Here is a 20,083-nt window from a genome sequence, read left to right on the forward strand (position 1 = left end):
CAGTTCTTCCCAGGTCCCTTCTCCATGGCCGATTTATTTTTGTGTGTTTCTAGCAAGTGTATAGCATTTATTTCATTGCATTACAAGATTCTGCCATCCGTATTAGCCTCATAGGCCATTTAGAGGAGAGATTTTATATTATTTCCAACACCTAGTACCAAGCTGGCAAAGAACAAATGTTCAGCAAATATTTGTTGACTTAAATTGAAACATTTCATTAAAAATTACAATAAGATTCAGGAGGTATAAAAAAAAATTTTAATTCCTCATCTGCTGTTCAAGTCTTAGAAAAGTCTCTTTGAGTTAAATTGCACAATCATCCCTTAGTAAAAATGCAAAACTCCCTGAGGAGTAAGAAACTAGGGCTTTGGTCAATCATTGTCACTTGAGTGTGAATCCTTCCTAAGATGAGTTTGGAAAAGCTAGCTGAAGAGAAGCAAAAGAATGGGATACAGAATTGGTTAGTTCTGAGATAGCAGGGATGTGACAATCGTTGAAAACCTAGAATCCCCAGAAAGGTGCCAAGGTGGAGGAGGTGGAGGAGAAGACAGTGAGACGAAAAGAGAAAAACGAAACAAAAAGATACCCATGTCTAGTGTCAGCTATTTTAATGACATTTTACATACAGCTGGCTTTGACCATGGCTGAATGTTTGCTAATCTACCTACAAAATATACCCAGAAATATTATCTTCTCCTTCACTGCCACCAAAGCCACCACCGTCCATCACTCCCCCACCCCCAGGTGGTTGCAACAGCTTCCTAAGGTCTTCCATTTTCCCTCTCACCCTCTAACGGTGACAGCACAGCAGCCAGATAGATTGAATCGTGTCAAATGAATGAAACTGGGTCATTTGTAGAGATGTGGATGGACCTAGAGACTGATACACGGAGTGAAGTAAGTCACAAAGAGAAAGACAAACACTTTTTATATTAAATATATTAAAATGTACAAGTGGAATCTAGAAAAATGGTACAGATGATCTTATTTGCAAAGCAGAGATAGAGACAGACATAGAAAACAAATATATGGATACCAAGTGGGGAAGGGGGGTGGGATGAATTGGGAGATTGGGATTGACGTATATATACACTATTGATAGGTATAGGATACAAAACTAACTAATGAGAACCTATTGTATAGCATAGGGAACTCGACTCAGTGCTATGTGGTGACTTCAATGGGAAGGGAATCAAAAAGGAGAGGGGTTATATATGTATATGTGTGACTTCCCAGGCGGCTCAGTGGTAAAGAATCTGCCTGCAATGCAGAAGACGTGGGTTGTGTCCCTGAGCCAGGAAGATCCCCTGGAGAAGAAAATGACGACCCTCTCCAGTATTCTTGCCTGGGAAATCCCATGGACAGAGGAACCTTGTGTGGGCTATAGGCCACGGGGTCGAGAAGGGTCAGACTTCACTCAGTGCCTAAACAGCAACAGCAATATGTCTATGCGTAGCTGATTCCCCCTGCTGTACAGTAGACACTAACACAACTTTGTAAAGCAACTACACTCCAGGAAAAATTAAATAAATTTAAAATATAAAACATTCCAGTGGTTTCCTGACTTACTCAAGTTAAACATCAACGATTTAGCATAGCAAAGAGTCCAAAATGCAGTACTTGGATGCAATCTCGAAAACGACAGAATGATCTCTGTTTGTTTCCAAGGCAAACCATTCAGTATCACAGTAATCCAAGTCTATGCCCCAATCAGTAACACTGAAAAAGCTGAAGTTGAACGGCTCTATGAAGACCTACAAGATCTTCTAGAACTAACACCCAAAAACGATGTCCTTTTCATTATAGGGGATTGGAATGCAAAAGTAGAAAGTCAAGAAAAACCTGCAGTAACAGGCAAATTTGGCCTTGGATACAGAATGAAGCAGGGCAAATCTAATAGAGTTTTTCCAAGAAAACACAGTGGTCATAGCAAACACCCTCTTCCAACAACACAAGAGATGACTCTACACATGGACATCACCAGATGGTCAACACCAAAATCAGATTGATTATATTCTTTGCAGCCAAAAATGGAGAAGCTCTATACCGTCAGCAAAAACAAGACCAGGAGCTGACTGTGGCTCAGATCATGAACTTATTGCCAAATTCAGACTTAAACTGAAGAAAATAGGGGAAACCACTAGACCATTCAGGTATGACCTAAATCAAATTCCTTATGATTATATAGTGGAAGTGAGAAATAGAGTTAAGAGACTAGATCTGATAGACAGAGTGCCTGATGAACTATGGACGGAGGTTCATGACATTGTACAGGAGACAGGGATCAAGATCATTCCCAAGAAAACAAAATGCAAAAAAAGCAAAACAGCTGTCTGAGGAGGCCTTACAAATAGCTGTGAAAGAAAAGAAGCCAAAAGCAAAGGAGAAAAGGAAAGATATACCCATCTGAAAGCAGAGTTACAAAGAATAGCAAGGACAGATAAGAAAGCCCTTCCTCAACGATCAGTGCAAAGAAATAGAGGGAAACAACAGAATAGGAAAGACTAGAGATCTCTTCAAGAAAATTAGAGATACCAAGGGAACACTTCATGCAAAGAGGGGCTCAATAAAGGACAGAAATGGTATGGACCTAACAGAAGCAGAAGATATTGAGAAGAGGTGGCAAGAATGCATAGAAGAACTATACAAAAAAGATCTTCATGACACAGATAATCACAACGGTGTGATCACTCACCTAGAGCCAGACATCCTGGAATGTGAAGTCAAGAGGGTCTTAGGAAGTTTCACTATGAACAAAGCTAGTGGAGGTGATGGAATTCCAGTTGAGCTATTTCAAATCCTAAAAGATGATGCTGTGAAAGTGCTGAACTCAATATGTCAGCAAATTTGGAAAACTCAACAGTGGCCACAGGACTGGAAAAGGTCAGTTTTCATTCCAATCCCAAAGAAAGGCAATGCCAAAGAATGCTCAAACTCACACCATTGCACTCATCTCACACACTAGTAAAGTAATGCTCAAAATTCTCCAAGCCAGGCTTCAGCAATATGTGAACCATGAACTTCCAGATGTTCAAGCTGGTTTTAGAAAAGGCAGAGGAACCAGAGATCAGATTGCCAACATCAGCTGGATCATCAAAAAAGAAAGAGAGTTCCAGAAAAAGATCTATTTCTGCTTTATTGACTATGCCAAAGCCTTTGACTGTGTGGATCACAATAAACTGTGGAAAATTCTTCAAGAGATGGGAATACCAGACCACCTGACCTGCCTCTTGAGAAACCTATATGCAGGTCAAGAAGCAACAGTTAGAACTGGACATGGAACAACAGACTGGTTCCAAATAGGAAAAGGAGTATGTCAAGGCTGTATGTTGTCACCCTGCTTATTTAACTTCTATGCAGAGTACATCATGAGAAACGCTGGGCTGTATGAAGTGCAAGCTGGAATCAAGATTGCTGGGAGAAATATCAGTAACCTCAGATATGCAGATGACAACACCCTTATGGTAGAAAGTGAAAGAACTAAAAAGCCTCTTGATGAAAGTGAAAGAGGAGAGTGAAAAAGTTGACTTAAAGCTCAACATTCAGAAAACTAAGATCATGGCATCTGGACCCATCACTTCATGGGAAATAGATGGGGAAACAGTGGAAACAGTGGCCTACTTTATTTTTCTGGGCTCCAAAATCACTGCAGATGGTGATTGCAGCCAGGAAATTAAAAGATGCTTACTCCTTGGAAGGAAAGTTATGACCAAGCTAGACAGCATATTAAAAAGCAGAGACATTACTTTGTCGACAAAGGTCCGTCTAGTCAAGGCTATGGTTTTTGCAGTAGTCATGTATGGATGTGAGAGTTGGACTGTGAAGAAAGCTGAGTGTGGAATTGATGCTTTTGAACTGTGGTGTTGGAGAAGACTCTTGAGAGTCCCTTGGATTGCAAGGAGATCCAACCAGTCCATCCTAAAGGAAATTGGAAGGACTGATTTTGAAGCTGAAATTCCAATATTTTGGCCACGTGATGCGAAGAGCTAACTCATTTGAAAAGACCCTGATGCTGGGAAAGATTGAAGGCAGGAGGATAAGGGGACGACAGAGGATGAGATGGTTGGATGGCATCACTGACTCAATGGACATGAGTTTGGGTAGACTCCGGGAATTGGTGATGGACAAAGAGGCCTGATGTGCTGTGGTTCATGGGGTCACAAAGAGTCGGACACGACTGAGTGCCTGAACTGAACTGAACTGAATTGTGCTAAACATCTTATGATAATCTATAAGGGAAGAGAATCTGGAAAACACCGTATGTGTATACATGTACTGAATCACTTTGTTGTACATCTGAAACTAACACAATATTGTAAATCAACTATGCATCAGTAAAAACAAATTAAAATATATTGAAAACTTAGAAATGGTCTACAAGTCCTCATAGGACCAAGCTCTCCCAGTTACATCTCCCTCTGACAGCCTCAGCTTCCCCTACTCACTCTACTTTTGCCACACTGGCTCCCTATCTGTTCTTTGTACCGGCCCCGTGGTCTGTGGCCTTAGGAATTTTTCCTGACTACATTCTCTCAAGAAGCATCACGTCCACAGATGTCGCCCTCTCAAAGAAACCTATCTGCATCACCCAATATAAATTTATGAAAACCACCACCTCTTGCCCTGATAGACTTTTCTCCATACCACTTATGATCTTCTCATAGACAAGAAAATATACTCATTGAAGAGCAGGGTCATTTCTCTCTCCCCGTAGATTGTAAATGTTCTTCCAGCAGGCATTTAGTGCAATGTTGGTTCAACATCTTCACAACTTTGAAAGGTATACATAATAAGCACGTGATACATACTGACTGTAGGAATGAGTGATTTGTTTTGAACCCAGAGTAACCATTTTTCCTCATGGAGGTACATTTCATATTGTTTGTTTCCCAGATTACATGAGGGTCAGCAGAAATGGAGAAAGTCGCATGGAAGCTTACCACCAAGTTTCCAGTGTGATATATTTGGAAATATTATGATGCCTCAAAGGAATGAGAGTTTATAAATGAAACATCAGCTATAAAAGTTCAGGAAATATCAAAAAGCTCCCAAATGATTATCTAAATAAGCTATGTGCCCAGAGAGCATTCAGGCCAGGGCAGCCACACCACTGGACCCTCACAGAGCTGTGGACCATCATCAGTGAGGGGCAAAATGAATGAGTTTTTGATATAATGACCATCCCAAATTTCCATATGGAATGCCATGATAACCCACTAGGAGAAAAATAGAAACTATTTTATAAGTGAAGGCAAATATATTAGAAGCCCAAATACAACTCTGTGTATTAGCTTTCTGATATTCAGGCTTTCCCAAGGCGAAAAGCAAGGTCTCCAACAATACACATGTTGATCAAAGAGCCGTGGGAGCAACATTTAAGGAGACACCCATCCTGTCTAGGGCCATGATTATAATGTAAAGTAGTATTTTCAACCACATCCGAAATTAAAATATAGCCATTACATTATATAGACTCAGAACCTTCAGGTTCTATGAGAAAGAAATATCAAACATGTCTTACCCCTGAATTTAGCTCAGCATTATCCAGCTGTTCCATTTTATTTTCATATCAAAGGAGAATACAGCCCAGGCTTGGAACTAATACCTTCTAGGCACTGATATTTTAATTTGATCGTCTTCCATATTATAGGACCACTCTCCTCTTGGGATCTGGCACTGAGGGAAGCTGATTTAAATCTGAAACTCTTTGACTTCAAAGAGCGTTCTGTGCTCAGGTTAGAACCACAGTGGAAAGAGAGAGATAATAAACTCCAAAAAACACAGAAATTATTTGATATCCTGAAGCTTTTGTCTATTTCCGCCTATCAATCTATAAAATAATCTTAGCAATTTAAGCAAAGCTAGTCAAACATCAAAAGAAACTGAGAATTGGGGTAAGCTTTATCTCTTCCAGTATCCATCAGTGTTCATTTTAAAGAACTTTTTATACTCAAGTTTATATATTACTCCTTGGAAGGAAAGTTATGACCAACCTAGATAGCATATTCAAAAGCAAAGACATTACTTTGCTAACAAATGTTCGTCTAGGCAAGGCTATGGTTTTTCCTGTGGTCATGTATGGATGTGAGAGCTGGACTGTGAAGAAGGCTGAGTGCCGAAGAATTGATGCTTTTGAACTGTGGTGTTGGAGAAGACTCTTGAGAGTCCCTTGGACTGCAAGGAGATCCAACTAGTCCATTCTGAAGGAGATCAGCCCTGGGATTTCTTTGGAAGGAATGATGCTAAAGCTGAAACTCCAGTACTTTGGCCAACTCATGTGAGGAGTTGACTCATTGGAAAAGACTCTGATGCTGGGAGGGATTGGGGGCAGGAGGAGAAGGGGACGACAGAGGATGAGATGGCTGGATGGCATCACTGACTTGATGGACATGAGTCTCAGTGAACTCTGGGAGTTGGTGATGGACAGGGAGGCCTGGCGTGCTGCGATTCATGGGGTCGCAAAGAGTCGGACACGACTGAGCGACTGATCTGATCTGATCTATTTATATATATAGGGATTCCCTGGTGGCTCAGACAGTAATGAGTCTGCCTGCAATGCAGGATACCCAGGTTCGATCCCTGGGTTGGGAAGATCCCCTGGAGAAGAACATGGCAACCCACTCCAGTATTCTTGCCTGGAGAATCCCCACGGATGGAGGGGAATGGTAGGCTACAGACCATACGGTCGCAAAGAGTCGGACACAACTGAGCAACTTCACTTTACTTTCTTTCATATATATGTATGTATATACATACATATGCTATGCTATGCTAAGTCACTTCAGTCGTGTCCGACTCTGTGTGACCCCATAGACAGTAGCCCACCAGGCTCCCTCGTCCCTGGGATTCTCCAGGCAAGAACACTGGAGTGGGTTGCCATTTCCTTCTCCAATGCACGAAAGTGAAAAGTGAAAGTGAAGTCGCTCAGTCGTGTCCGACTATTAGCGACCCCATGGACTGCAGCCTACCAGGCTTCTCTGTCCATGGGATTTTCCAGGCAAGAGTACTGGAGTGGGGTGCCATTGCCTTCTCCGATATATATACATATATATATATATATATATATACACACACATATATATACACACACACACACACACACACACACACACGGGCTGATTTTTACCTAGAGAGATAATAGCAAAAAAAAAAAAAAGGGAGGAAATAAATATGATAAAGAAGAGTATTATTCAAGAGAAACTAATTTATCAGAAGTTATTATAAATTTTATCCATTATATGAAACATTCTTCTGTTCAAAGAAACAGATAAAAATGGATAAATTATAACCACTCTTCATATTTTAATACAGTTCATCAAATTTTATCATGCATTTCTATAAGCTTGAATTATATGAACTTGGAAATAAAGAAACTAAACAGGAATAAATAAAGCAAATGCCAAGAATTCTTCAATACTGGGAGTAGTAAGTGAGCTGTGGAGGAAAAGGTCATCGAAAAACTTGATTTTAGGACAAAAAGATTTTATCAGAACTCCCTTCAGGCTCATCCTCTTCCAACTCTTCAAAAACAGGGCAAAACATAAACAAAGCAGCTGCTAAGTCACTTCAGTCGTGTCCGACTCTGTGCGACCCCAGAGACAGCAGCCCACCAGGCTCCCCCATCCCTGGGATTCTCCAGGCAAGAACACTGGAGTGGGTTGCCATTTCCTTCTCCAATGCATGAAAGTGAAAAGTGAAAGTGAAGTCACTCAGTTCTGTCTGACTCCTAGGGACCCCATGGACTGCAGCCTACCAGGCTCCTCTGTCCATGGGATTTTCTAGGCAAAAGTACTGGAGTGGGGTGCCATTAACAGAAACTCTCTAAAGAAGCCAGTGGAGTAAAACTACTTTTCACAAAGGTAAAGAATAATTTAAGTATAATGCAGTGTGGTATAAGAGATCATTGTCAATAAATTCAGGAAAAGGTAATGTTTAAATCACCAGGTTTTTTTTTTAATACATCACAAGTGAATTCCATAATAACATATATGTATTGAAAAAATAACCACCAGCTCATTTACTTCAAATAAACCACTTTTTCAAATTTAGAATTAGGGTAAAAGATTTTTTCCATCTCATTTGCTTTTTAAAATAGAAGGACTTCATAATCTGGAAAAATATATTTTAAAATGATCCAAATATTATATCAATTGATCATTCTAATCATCATCTCATAATGATGATTTCCTTCCTAAGAATTAATAAATCAGGCTAAAATTATAATGTATATGAGTTACTGCTTTGTTGCAATAAATCTCAGTTTTTAAAAAAATGGCTTCAAGATTCCGTAGACTTCAATTACTATAAATGTCATCTCAGTCAGCATAAGAAACATTACCTGAGCAAGCTATTCATTGAACAACAGTTTCTTAGTACAGAGAATGGAGAAAATAATACGGCCAATCTTACACAGTCATAACAAAAATAACAGACATAGTCTCTTCTAATTAAATTTTAACTGCTTTGTGTAACTACTGTGATGGTTCATGATTCACAGAGAGTATTTGATCTTGTTTCTATAATTATCATTGGTATTATCACTAGTTGATGATAAGACCAGTATTCTTATGTGTCCACATACATTCATCTGGGACCATCTTTTGTATATTTGGTCAGGTTGTTTAACATTTCTGAAATGCCAACTGCTTTCCTCTTCATTAAGCTAAATCCTAAACATTGGAACATAAATCTTCCAACATTTATGACAATGTACCTCACTAACCATATCCCATAATAATATTCTCTGAATTCAGTGAACTTTTATAATTTTATACATAATCTGTATTATACTGTTAATATTGCCTTGTCCTTGTTTTCTAGGTTTACTGTAAATTTACTAAGTCTCTACAGCTTCTCCACATTATGTATATATATGTATGCTTGCATGCATGCTAAGTCGCTTCAGTTGTGTCCAGCCCTTTGTGATCCTATGGACTGTACCCTACCAGGCTCCTCTGTCCATGGAATTCTCCAGGCAAGAATACTGGAGTGGGTTGTCATTTCCTTCTCCGGGGGTCTTCTGACCCAGGGATATAACCCGCGTCTGTTTCCTGCATTGGCAGGAGGGTTCTTTACCACTAATGCCACCTGGGAAACTCATATACATGTATGCTTTTCTGCTACATAAAATTTGTTTTTTAAGACAAAGGATTATCTCTTCCTTAAAAATAAAACACACATCCTCTAAAAAGCTAGTATAGCGGTGGGCATACAGTAGATGCCTCATGCACGCTTTTTAAGGTGAATCATATTGTAACCTTAATAGGTTAAGATCTTGTTAATATAAGATCATGTGGCTCTTTGATCTTTTCCATGATTAGTTCACCACCCCAACAGAGATAGAATTGAACACAATCTCCATGGAATCAACCTGGATGCTCTAATGGTGTTATTTCAACACACTGAACTGAAAATCCCAATCCCTTTCTAAATACAGGCACTTTCATAATTTTATTTCACATGTATAATAATGACTGGATTCTAAGCTTTCTATCTAACCACAGATAAACTCCACATCCTAAGTTACATGGGAACAGCTGGGAAGCTGGTAGAGGTGCCATTCTAGGGCAGAGGTGCCTTCTTCCAGAACAAATGAACCATGAATGCTATGGGTAACTCCTTCAAATGTTTCCCTTCTCATATTAAAATAGATGCTGATCCACATCCTTGTTCAACAGGTTATGTCGGAGGATTTAAAAGTCAATATTTCTCCTCTCTTAATTCTATTTCCCTATACCCAGCCTGTCCACTCTTTCTGTATTTTATAATCACTATGTATTTAGTATTTGCTATGCTAAGTCACTTCAGTCGTGTCCAACTCTGTGTGACTCCAGAGATGGCAGCCCACCAGGCTCCCCCATCCCTGGGATTCTCCAGGCAAGAACACTGGAGTGGGTTGCCATTTCCTTCTCCAATGCATGAAAGTGAAAAGTGAAAGTGAAGTCGCTCAGTCGTGTCCGACTATTAGCGACCCCATGGACTGCAGCCTACCAGGCTCCTCCATCCATGGGATTTTCCAGGCAAGAGCACTGGGGTGGGGTGCCATTGCCTTCTCCGATTTAGTGTTTAGAATAAAGCAAATAATTTTCACATACAAAGGAAATTTCTATTCTATTTTGCCATATACATATTAATATATAACTAAATACATATTGATTTAGCTTGAGGTTTATGGAAAACAATAAAGAAATGAACATTGTAGAAGGGGAAAAAATTAATAATAATAAATAAATGCCAGCAAAAGAAATAGAAAGTTTTCAAATTGATTTCACAATCATTTGGGGCTTGACATATAAAATTCCATTTTACACTAATCCTATCTACTATTCTATCAGTACAGGATATCTTGGTAGATAATACGGTTCATGTTATTAAATAAATCATAAATGTATCATATTCCCAAATCTCATCTAACTGCTCTAAATTCCGTCTGTGGGATCAATAATATAACTCATTATGCCTGGGAAAAAAATGCCCTTAAGGCCATAGATATAAAAAGTTACCATAAGAGGATTTGCAAAATCAAAGAGGTTTTCAGAAACATGCACAATTTTAAACAGATTATAGTTCATCCACACATTCAAATACACCAAGTCTTACATCCTCTTGCACTACCTCCTTGTAGGAGCAGAATGAATATCATAATCATTGATTTTCCCCTGGAAAAAAATTCTTCTATTTTCAAAAGAAGCATGCACCATGCAACGTGCAAAAGAAATACCTTGGGTTTCTTATTCTCAGGGCCTGCTGACATGGACAATGCACAAGGTGAACTCAGCTCCTTGGTTCTTGTTAGACAGAAGGGAGGTGACGGAGCTGAGACAGATGATCTGTGGTCAGATATAGAGCTTTCGGATTTCCCAAGTCTTGAAGGCAGGGAAAGATTTGGGTGCAGCGTGGAGGGACTGAGCTGGTGTGTTTTTGTGGGAGGATTAGCCAGGGGGAGAGCAGAGGACCCCAGACAGGGAAGAGAGGCAGAGCTGGAGCTGGAGACAGGGGCTGGGGGTGCAGTAGACGGAATCTGCCCTTGGCTAGAGACCGGCGCTCGTGCGCTCTTAGATCGGTTTATCAGGTTTGAAAGAGCTGGGGACGGATGGTAGCGTCTCTCTGGTGAGGAGAGCATGGCCCTTGGGTTAGTGGGAGGAGACACAGAAGACGATGTGGAGGAAGGTGATGTAGAGGCACGTGAGCAGATATCCCTGGGCTTTCCCGGGCCTCTGGGGTCAGCATCCTGTCTGCCTTTCGAAGACAGAGGAGAAAAGCTTGGAGGGACGGGAGGCAGACCCACAGAGCTGGAGGTACCAGTTTGCAGCTGGGAAGTCACTGGGCTGCTCTTCAGAGTCGGGGATGGCATTTTCTCTACAATCACAGAAGCGAAGCTGCTACCGCCCTGTTTTGGGGGAGAAAGGGCCGATGCCTGGGGAGGGGGTGCAGCTTTGGTGGGAGAAGGAAAGGGGAAGGATGGCTGGCTGAGGTCGGAAACCGGGTTTTCCCTTTGCTCTGGAGACCCTGATCGCAGGGAGCAACTTGAGAGGGATTTCTTAGGTGTGGGTGGGGTTTGTTTGACTTTTTGATCAAGCGTGAGCGTGGAGGAAGCCAGGGAGTTGAGAGAGAAGGTGGGACAGGAGGCCGGGGAGAGGGGCCTTTGGTGAGAAGGGCTGGACTTCAGGATGGCGGTGAGGACGGAAAGCCTGGAGGGCACCGGGGGTTTCACCCCTGACCTCGAGAGGCTCCCGCTGGAGGACGCTTGGCTACAGACCGTAGAGGAGGAGCCGTGGAAAGGGGAGGGGAAAGCTCTGGGACTCGGCGAGAGCGAGTGCGTGACGATGCGCACGGGGATGTAGGAGGCTGCACTCGACTTCAGAGAAGCACCGGAGGCTGGTGAAGGAGAAGAGGCTCTCGGACTCTCTTTGGGACTAAGGACGTTCGAGGTGACCGTCTTCTTGAGGACTTCAGAAGTCTGCCCCGGGTTTTGCTGTGCTGTGCTTGGACTGGATGAAGGAGACCCTGATAACTGAGCGGGTTGGGGGACCTGTGACGTCGAGGACGTGCCCTTCGGTGCAAAAAAAGGTGCAGAGTGAGCGGAAGTTTGAAAGTACGTGGTTGTTTCTTCCACCAGGGCCCCGCGGGCATCCAGCCTCCTCGAGTGGAACTCCTCCAGGACAGAGGCGCTGGCGAGGTCGCCTGGGGCAGGTGGTGTTTTCTGATTAGTTGGAGAAACAAAGGAGAAAGCAGGTGGTTTACGGGCAAGCTGCTCAGAGGCAGTGGGAGAAGTTAACTAGAGGAAAGAGAAATAGACAGGGTCATAGGACATCATTTGTGAAACTGTCAAAGGATTCTTGTCACTCGTGCGTTTATGCAAACAGTCCTATTCGTTTACACAAAAGGAAGCCCTTAAACCTCCCCTCAAATGGAAGAAACTCATTTTGCTAATGAGGCGTTTCTTTGAATTTGAAATAAAATATAAATAAATGGTGAACTCTTAGACACTAGATCTCATTTATTCCCCAGAATACACATCAATATAAAATTGTATTTGCATGTCTCCCTTTGGAAAATAATTCACTGACAAAATCTAAAAGAGCTATCTTCTTTTGGAATTGGGTGATTTGAAAAGATTTAAATCATCATTAATATAAATTTCAAAATGCACTTTGGAACAGGAAATAGCTTTTCTTCCATTGTAAGACTATAAACCATAATATGATAAAAATGATTACAATATTTCAAAAGTTTAACACACTTTGTTTAAAATTCTAAAAACTTAGACTTTTCCTACACATTGTAAACCTGAAAATAATGGCCAGAATTCAAAAGATACAGCACCCAACATCAACATACAATGATAAATTGAGAATGAAAGCCAAGGGTGAAATAGGAATGGAGTTTTAGCTTATGAAAAATATTTTCCCTAATTACTTGTCAGAATGAACAGTTAACAAATGATGTGAGTTATGCTGGAAGGAATGAATAGATAAGCATAGTACTTTATAAATGCAATCTGCCTGAAACAATGCAATTCACCAATCCACATCAAATAAAAAGAAAATAAAGAAATCATGTCCAAAAGTGGTTAGGGAGAGCCCATAAAGTAACTGGGTATCTATATTCTTGTGCTATTTTTTTTAATTATCCTGTATTTTAAAACAAGTACTGAAATTATAAATGATTCTAAAGCCAAATCTTTTAAAGAGCAGTTTCCTTTCAAAATTATTTAATGGAGTCTCTCAGTCCATAAGGGAAAGGAAAATATTTGTACCAAAGAATTTAGAACATATCTGTTATCAAAAATATTAATAAATATTTATTAAGTTATATATGTTATATAATATTATATATATTTAGTATATATCAGATAAGCTTACAACCATAATAATTAACTTAGCAAGAGCTTCATTTATAAACTCAGTAAAAGATATTTCTTGATTTTGCTTTTTAACATGTTAAAAAGGTGCCCATCAGACCGAATGCAAAGATTTTCACATCAGAGCTTTGAGTCCTAAAAATATTTAAAACTGATAAATGCAAACAACTCATCCAAAACTTATGTTTCTGAATTAATGTACCCAAAATATTCCTTTCTTTTCATATGTAAATTTGTTTGTAAATTTGCAACACAGAATTCTTGCCACATAAATAATTTTTGAATATTTTGGCATGTAACCCAGAATACTGAAAATCAGGGATAATTGAAAATCAAGCAGAATTCAATAAAATTGAGATAGAAAGTTTAACAACCTCCTCACATAAGTTCTACTTAGAAACAATTCTGCTTATCCAGTGTTTGTAAAACCAACTCATAAGATTAGTTGTAAGTGAAAGTTCTCTGTTTCCAATGATTGATCTCTTCTCACAGAAGGAATGAAGAAATTTCAAGAGTATGTAGAGTCTCTTTTTATGTTATGCCATAGCTTTTGGTATAAAAAAATTTTAAATTAATCACAGCCACAAAAATCCCATTACCTTTTCAGCCATGTTTCCAAATAACTTCATTTTATATAACAAACTCACTAATTCATCCTGATTATCCTGTTAAAATCACAGGACTGTGATTTTGAGGGTCTCATCAGAAGAAAAGACTCTTCTCTCCAACTTCCTCAAGACCATGGCTTCTAATTAATTACCAAACATTCTATTGCATGAAGTCCTGTCTTACCTAATATAAGTAATTCTAAAACTTGATTACTGAAAAACTAAGAAAAGTTCAAAGAGAAAGATTCTGAAGAGTCTAAGAATGTTTTTATTATATTTTTCTAATCAATGTACTAATAAGCATTTGCAATATATTTTTCAAATTTTATATTATCCTAAATTATACTAAAATAAAAATATGGTACCATATTCTTATAAAATTCCCAGGAGAGGAGAATGCCTTTTGTAACATGTAAATGAAAAAGATTCATTTCTTGAGTTCCTCTTATTAATAAGTTAAAAAAAAAAGAGGGTATAAAGACATGAATAATTTTATGCAGAAAGAAAGGATGGATACCTGTCAAAATTTAGTCAACTTACTCAGAATAGGCCTTTTATTTTGCCTCTCACCTGTAAACCCCTAACAGGGGATAATACACTTCTCTAGTGCCTGCAAATTATTTCAACCCCTTCATCCTCTCCCATTAATACCCTCTGTTCTGTTCTCTAGGTTTGTTACTGATGTACTCTAATTCCTTCTCTCTCAAGCCTGTTCTCTGTCCTCTCCTCCATTTATCTTCTAACCTGACCTTTGTTGATGCCTTTGCTTCAGAAACTTCTCTAAAAACACTGCTGACCGTGTTCTCTCATCCCCAGCTCTCTTCTGATTCCTTGAAACCCCCTCACCATATGCTTCCTTCCAAATCATTTCCAAAGCTTTCTCCTAGAAAAACTATCCTGAGCTCTGAATACATTCACAATAATCCCCATAACAGAGGATGCTTGCAATGTTCTGCTCTCATCAGGTGGATGATCCTTATCCTAAATCCACCCTTGGATCCTGCATAATAGAGATTATCAGTTATTTGAACAACCAATCTCTGTAATAGAGCTGCCTTGTCATTTTAGTAAGTCTAAAATTAACTGTTTCTCAACACTATTCATAATAACCAACATATGGAAATAACCTAAATGTCCTTCAACAGATGAATGGATAAAGAAGACGTGATACATATGTGAAATGGAATATTATTCAACCATAAAAAAGAATGAAATAACACCATCTGCAGCAACATGGATGCAACTAGAGATTATCATACTAAGCAAAGTAAGTCAGAAAAAGAAAGACAATACCATATGGTATCACTTACATGTGGAATCTAAAATATGACACAAGTGTACTTAACTTCAAAATAGAAACAGACTCAGAGACAGAAAATAGACTTGTGGTTGCCAGGGGAGAAAGGTTTGGGGGAGAGATGAGTGGGAGACTGGGGTTAGCAGGTACAAAGCATTACATGCAGGATGGATAAACAAGAGCCAACTATATAGCACAGAGGACTATATTCAGTATCCTATGATAAACCACAAAGGAAAAGAATTTGCAAAAGTATATATATATATATGTGTGTGTGTGTATATATAATTTAATCATTTTGTTGTACTGTAGAAATTAATAGCATTGTAAATAAACAATACTTCAATAAAAATTAACAAATAAAATTAACTGCTTCTGTGTATATTCAGTTTTTTCCCAGCGTGTCCATGGATTCTGAGACATCAGACTCCAAGCCAGAGTGCCTGATCTGCTGCCGCCTGATGTTCTGAATAGTGACGAAGATTTGAACCAGGTTGGTCCATATATACAGTTGTACTCTTTCCCCTCAACTGACACAGTCATACAAGGCAGAAACTTCTGATTCTCCCGTGTCCTCAAATGCAGTCCTTACGTTGTAACAGCTAGGTCTCCCAACATACCTACTGCTCTGTCCTCTTCTCACAGATGGACATTCATAGTGCCATCAACACCTCCCCATACCTACCATGAACCGATTGTTCCTTCACAACAGAGCCCTTCTCTTATGACCCAGGCTCATCTCCCTCAACCCCTGCTAGTTTGCATTTTAGGTTTTAAAATTACTTTTTTAATCTCAACCTTTTGCAAGCACTGTCAACATTCTGTCTTGTTCTTTTGCAGATCCACTTGGCAAGTTGTTATTCTTAAATCAGTCCCACCAACTGTCCTTATGCTCCTAGATCTAGTTTACCTAAAGCCACTATTTTAAAAAATCTAATATAATCCTGTTGATTGGCAGGGCCACTGCACTTATTTATGAGTTTGTCCTGCATAAGGGTATCAACTGAGAGTGAGAAAGGCGTTTCTTGAACGAGGCAGAGGGGGTCCCTGTCTCTAGTTCACCCATGCGCTGGTAAGGCACTGTGGATGGGCACCAACATAAATGTAAGCTCTGTAAATCTCAGCAGGGCTGTGTACCACTCACCTTTTGTGTGGACTGTTTGGGATTTTTTTCCCTCTCTTATATTTTGACCCCAGCTTCCTCTCCTGTTCTAAACAACAGCCTTCAACAAAGTTAACACTCTCCACAAACTCTTTTCCCAACACCACCCTCACTGTATTCAATAGATGACCTGCTGCTGCTGCTAAGTCGCTTCAGTCGTGTCCAACTCTGTGCGACCCCATAGATAGCAGCCCACCAGGCTCCCCCGTCCCTGGGATTCTCCAGGCAAGAACACTGGAGTGGGTTGCCATTTCCTGACCTAGGTTATTTTTATCCAAGGAAAATTGAGACTACCAGGAAAATTAAATTTTTCTAGAACTTTCTTTCTCCCCTTTCATTCATTCTATGGAAATATAATGGACTTTCCCTTTTTAAAATGCAAATTCCCCAGTGTGCTCTGCATTCCAGCAGCTTTTCTTTTCTCCAGGATCCCATTTCATCAGTCCCCCGCCCCCCCATAAGCTATGTATCCATCTTTTTTTTTTTTTTTTTTTTTTTTACTGATTTGCTCATCCTAAAAGCAGAATACTTACAATCTTTAAAAAGTAATAACTATCATGTAGTGGACTGTAAAAATACCCACATTTTTCTACTCTTTTTATAAGAAAGGCAAAGTCCTTTTCTTCACTTACCCTTTAACCTCAACTGGCCATATGACTTGTTTTGACCAGTGGGTCATTAGCAAATGTAATATAAGACATATTGAATTGAAAAGCACTTGTGGATTGGTGCTTGCTGGCTTGCTGAGTGGACAGCATCACCTTGATGTAAATGAGCCCAGTTCCTCACTGGAAGAACTACAAGACCACATCTCAGTTAACCAGCCAGCAGCTGACCCAGAAGCCAACCGCAGGCACATCAAGAACCACAGTAAAGATCACCTGAGTCTGACCCAGATCTGTAGAACCACCCAGCTGAACACAGACAACTGTTGATCTGTACATTTTTTAGCTAAATTAATGATTGCTGTTTGAAAACACAATTTTGGCACAGTTCATTAAGCAGCAAAAGCTAACCGATAGAAGCATGTGCACATACATGCACCAAGTTCTGTGGCATCCATAAACACCCTATTCACAGGTCCACATAGCTTTATTCTGAGTCACTTCTGAATCTATATCTTTGTGTTGATTTCCTTATTTCTTGTGGCCAACAAACCCTAAAGTAACTTCCCACAGAAGCCCTCATCGTCTGCCTTCATAATCCCCTCTTCATTATAGATGGAAACTGTGACTTGCTTCTAGCTAATCGAACCTGGCAAAGGATTTTGCAGATGCATTTAAAGTTCCTAATCAGGTGACTTTAACTTAATCAAACAGGAGATGCTCCTGAGTAGGCATCACCTACTGCAATAGAGCCATCTGTTTCTTTAACTTTACCCTTTGTATTCCATTGCTTATGCTACATTATATTGCCTATAGCCGGAAATATACAGGAGAGCCCATTCTCAAGGCTCTTAATTTTAAAGGCATAACATTTCCCATTCTTAAAGAGATAAAACATTGTGGAACAGAGAATAACATCTATTTTGTTGGCAGTCTATAGGAACATCATGACCTGACCTATATGGACAGCTGCAAGAACAAAGGATTCCAACACCAAGAAGTTTGCAACAACTAACCACCCTTCCTTCCTTTTTACTATTGATTAAAAAAAAAAAAAAAAAACCTGAAGACTAACTTGGGGAAGACACTTCCTCGGAACAGTGGCTTGCCATCTTTTTGGTCTGCTCAGTTAAGTTCAGTTCACTTGCTCAGTCGTCTCTCATTCTTTGCGACCCCATGGACTATAGCATGCCAGGATTCCCTGTCCATCACCAACTCCTGCAGCTTGCTCAAATACACATCCACCGAGTCAGTGATGCCATTCAACCATCTCATCCTCTGTAGTCCCCTTCTCTGCCTGCCTTCAATATTTCTCAGCATCAGAGTCTTTACCAATGAGGCAGTTCTTTGCATCAGGTGGCCAAAGTGTTGGAACTTCTGCTCCAGCATCAGTCCTTCCAAAGAATATTCAGGAATTATTTCATTTAGGATGGACTGATTGGATCTCCTTGCAGTCCAAGGGACTCTCAAGAGTCTTCTCTAACACCACAGTTCAAAAGCATCAACTCTTCAGCGCTCAGCTTTCTTTATGGTCCAACTCTCACACCCATACATGACCACTGGAAAAACAATAACTTGACTAGATGGACATTTGTTGGCAAAGTAATGTCTCTGCTTTTAACATGCTGTCTAGCTTGGTCATAGCTTTTCTTTCAAGAAGCAATTGTCTTTTAATTTCATGGCTGTAGTCACAACCTGCAGTGATTTTGGAGCCCCCAAAAATAGTCTGTCACTGTTTCCATTGTTTCCCCATCTATTTGCCATGAAGTGATGGGACCAGATGCCATGATCTTAGCTTTTTGAAGGCTGAGTTTTAAGCCAGCTTTTCCACTCTGCTCTTTCACTTTCATCAAGAGGCTCTGTAGTTACTCTTCACTTTCTTCCATAAGGGTGGTGTCATCTGCATATCTGAGGTTATTGGTATTTCTCCTGGCAATTCTGATTCCAGCTTGTGCTTCGTCCAGTCTGGCAATTCACATGATGTACTCTGCATATAAGTTAAATAAGCAGGGTGACAATTTATAGCCTTGATGTACTCTTCCCAATTTGGAACCATTCCACTGTTTCATGTCTGGTGCTAACTGTTGCTTCATGACCTGCATACAGATTTCTCAGGAGGCAGGTAAGATTGTCTGGTATTCCCATCTCTTGAAGAATTTTCCAGTTTGTTGTGATCCACACAGTCAAAGGCTTTGGCATAGTCAATAAAGCAGAAGTATATATTTTTCTGGAACTCTCTTGCTTTTTCGATGATGCAACAGATGTTGTCAATTTGATCTCTGGTTCCTCTGTCTTTTCTAAATCCAGCTTGAACATCTGGAAATTCTCAGTTAAGTTCAATACTGTTGAAGCCTCGCTTGGAGAATTTTGAGCATTACTTCACTAGCGTGTGTCATGAGTGCAACTGTGAGGTAGTTTGAACATTCTTTAGCATTGCCTTTCTTTGAGATTGGAATGAAAACTGACCTTTTCCAGACCTGTGGCCACTACTGAGTGTTTCAAATTTGTTCGCATATTGAGTGCAGCACTTTAATAGCATCATCTTTTAGGATTTGAAACAGCTCAACTGGAACTCCATCACCTCCACTAGCTTTATTCATAGTGATGCTTCCTAAGACCCACTTGACTTCACATTCCAGCATGTCTGGCTCTAGGTGAGTGATCACACCATCGTGATTATCTGGGTCATAAAGATGTTTTTTGTACAGTTCTTCTGTGTATTCTTGCCACCTCTTCTTAATATCTTCTGCTTCTGTTAGGTCCATACCATTTCTGTCCTTTATTGTGCCCATCTTTGCATGAAATGTCCCCTTGTTATCTCTAATTTTCTTGAAGAGATCTCTAGTCTTTCCTATTCTACTGTTTTCCTCTATTTTTCTGCATTGATCACCGAGGAAGACTTTCTTATCTCTCCTTGCTATTTTTGGAACTCTTCACTCAGATGGATATATCTTTCATTTTCTCCTTTGCTTTTCGTTTCTCTCCTTTTCTCAGCTATTTGCAAGGCCTCCTCAGACAGCCGTTTTGCCTTTTTTGCATTTCTTCCTC

The 20,083-nt window shown here is 39.9% G+C and overlaps 1 protein-coding gene across 21 annotated transcripts in view; it reads right to left on the minus strand.

The window, feature by feature from the left end:
* The window catches only part of MLIP (muscular LMNA interacting protein), a 295,306-nt gene that overhangs the window by 116,454 nt on the left and 158,769 nt on the right, over positions 1 to 20,083 (minus strand). For 19 of the 21 annotated variants that reach the window (XM_070777791.1, XM_070777786.1, XM_070777788.1 and 16 more), the window contains one exon: positions 10,721 to 12,277. The exons of 1 other annotated variant lie outside the window; for it this stretch is intronic. In XM_070777791.1, the coding sequence (XP_070633892.1) occupies positions 10,721 to 12,277 (1,557 nt within the window). The remainder of the gene's footprint in view (positions 1 to 10,720; positions 12,278 to 20,083) is intronic. One more of the 21 variants, XM_070777778.1, reaches the window with a different exon arrangement.

The sequence above is a fragment of the Bos indicus genome, chromosome 23 (genome assembly GCF_029378745.1).
Source record: "Bos indicus isolate NIAB-ARS_2022 breed Sahiwal x Tharparkar chromosome 23, NIAB-ARS_B.indTharparkar_mat_pri_1.0, whole genome shotgun sequence".
Taxonomy (NCBI): Eukaryota; Metazoa; Chordata; class Mammalia; order Artiodactyla; family Bovidae; genus Bos; species Bos indicus.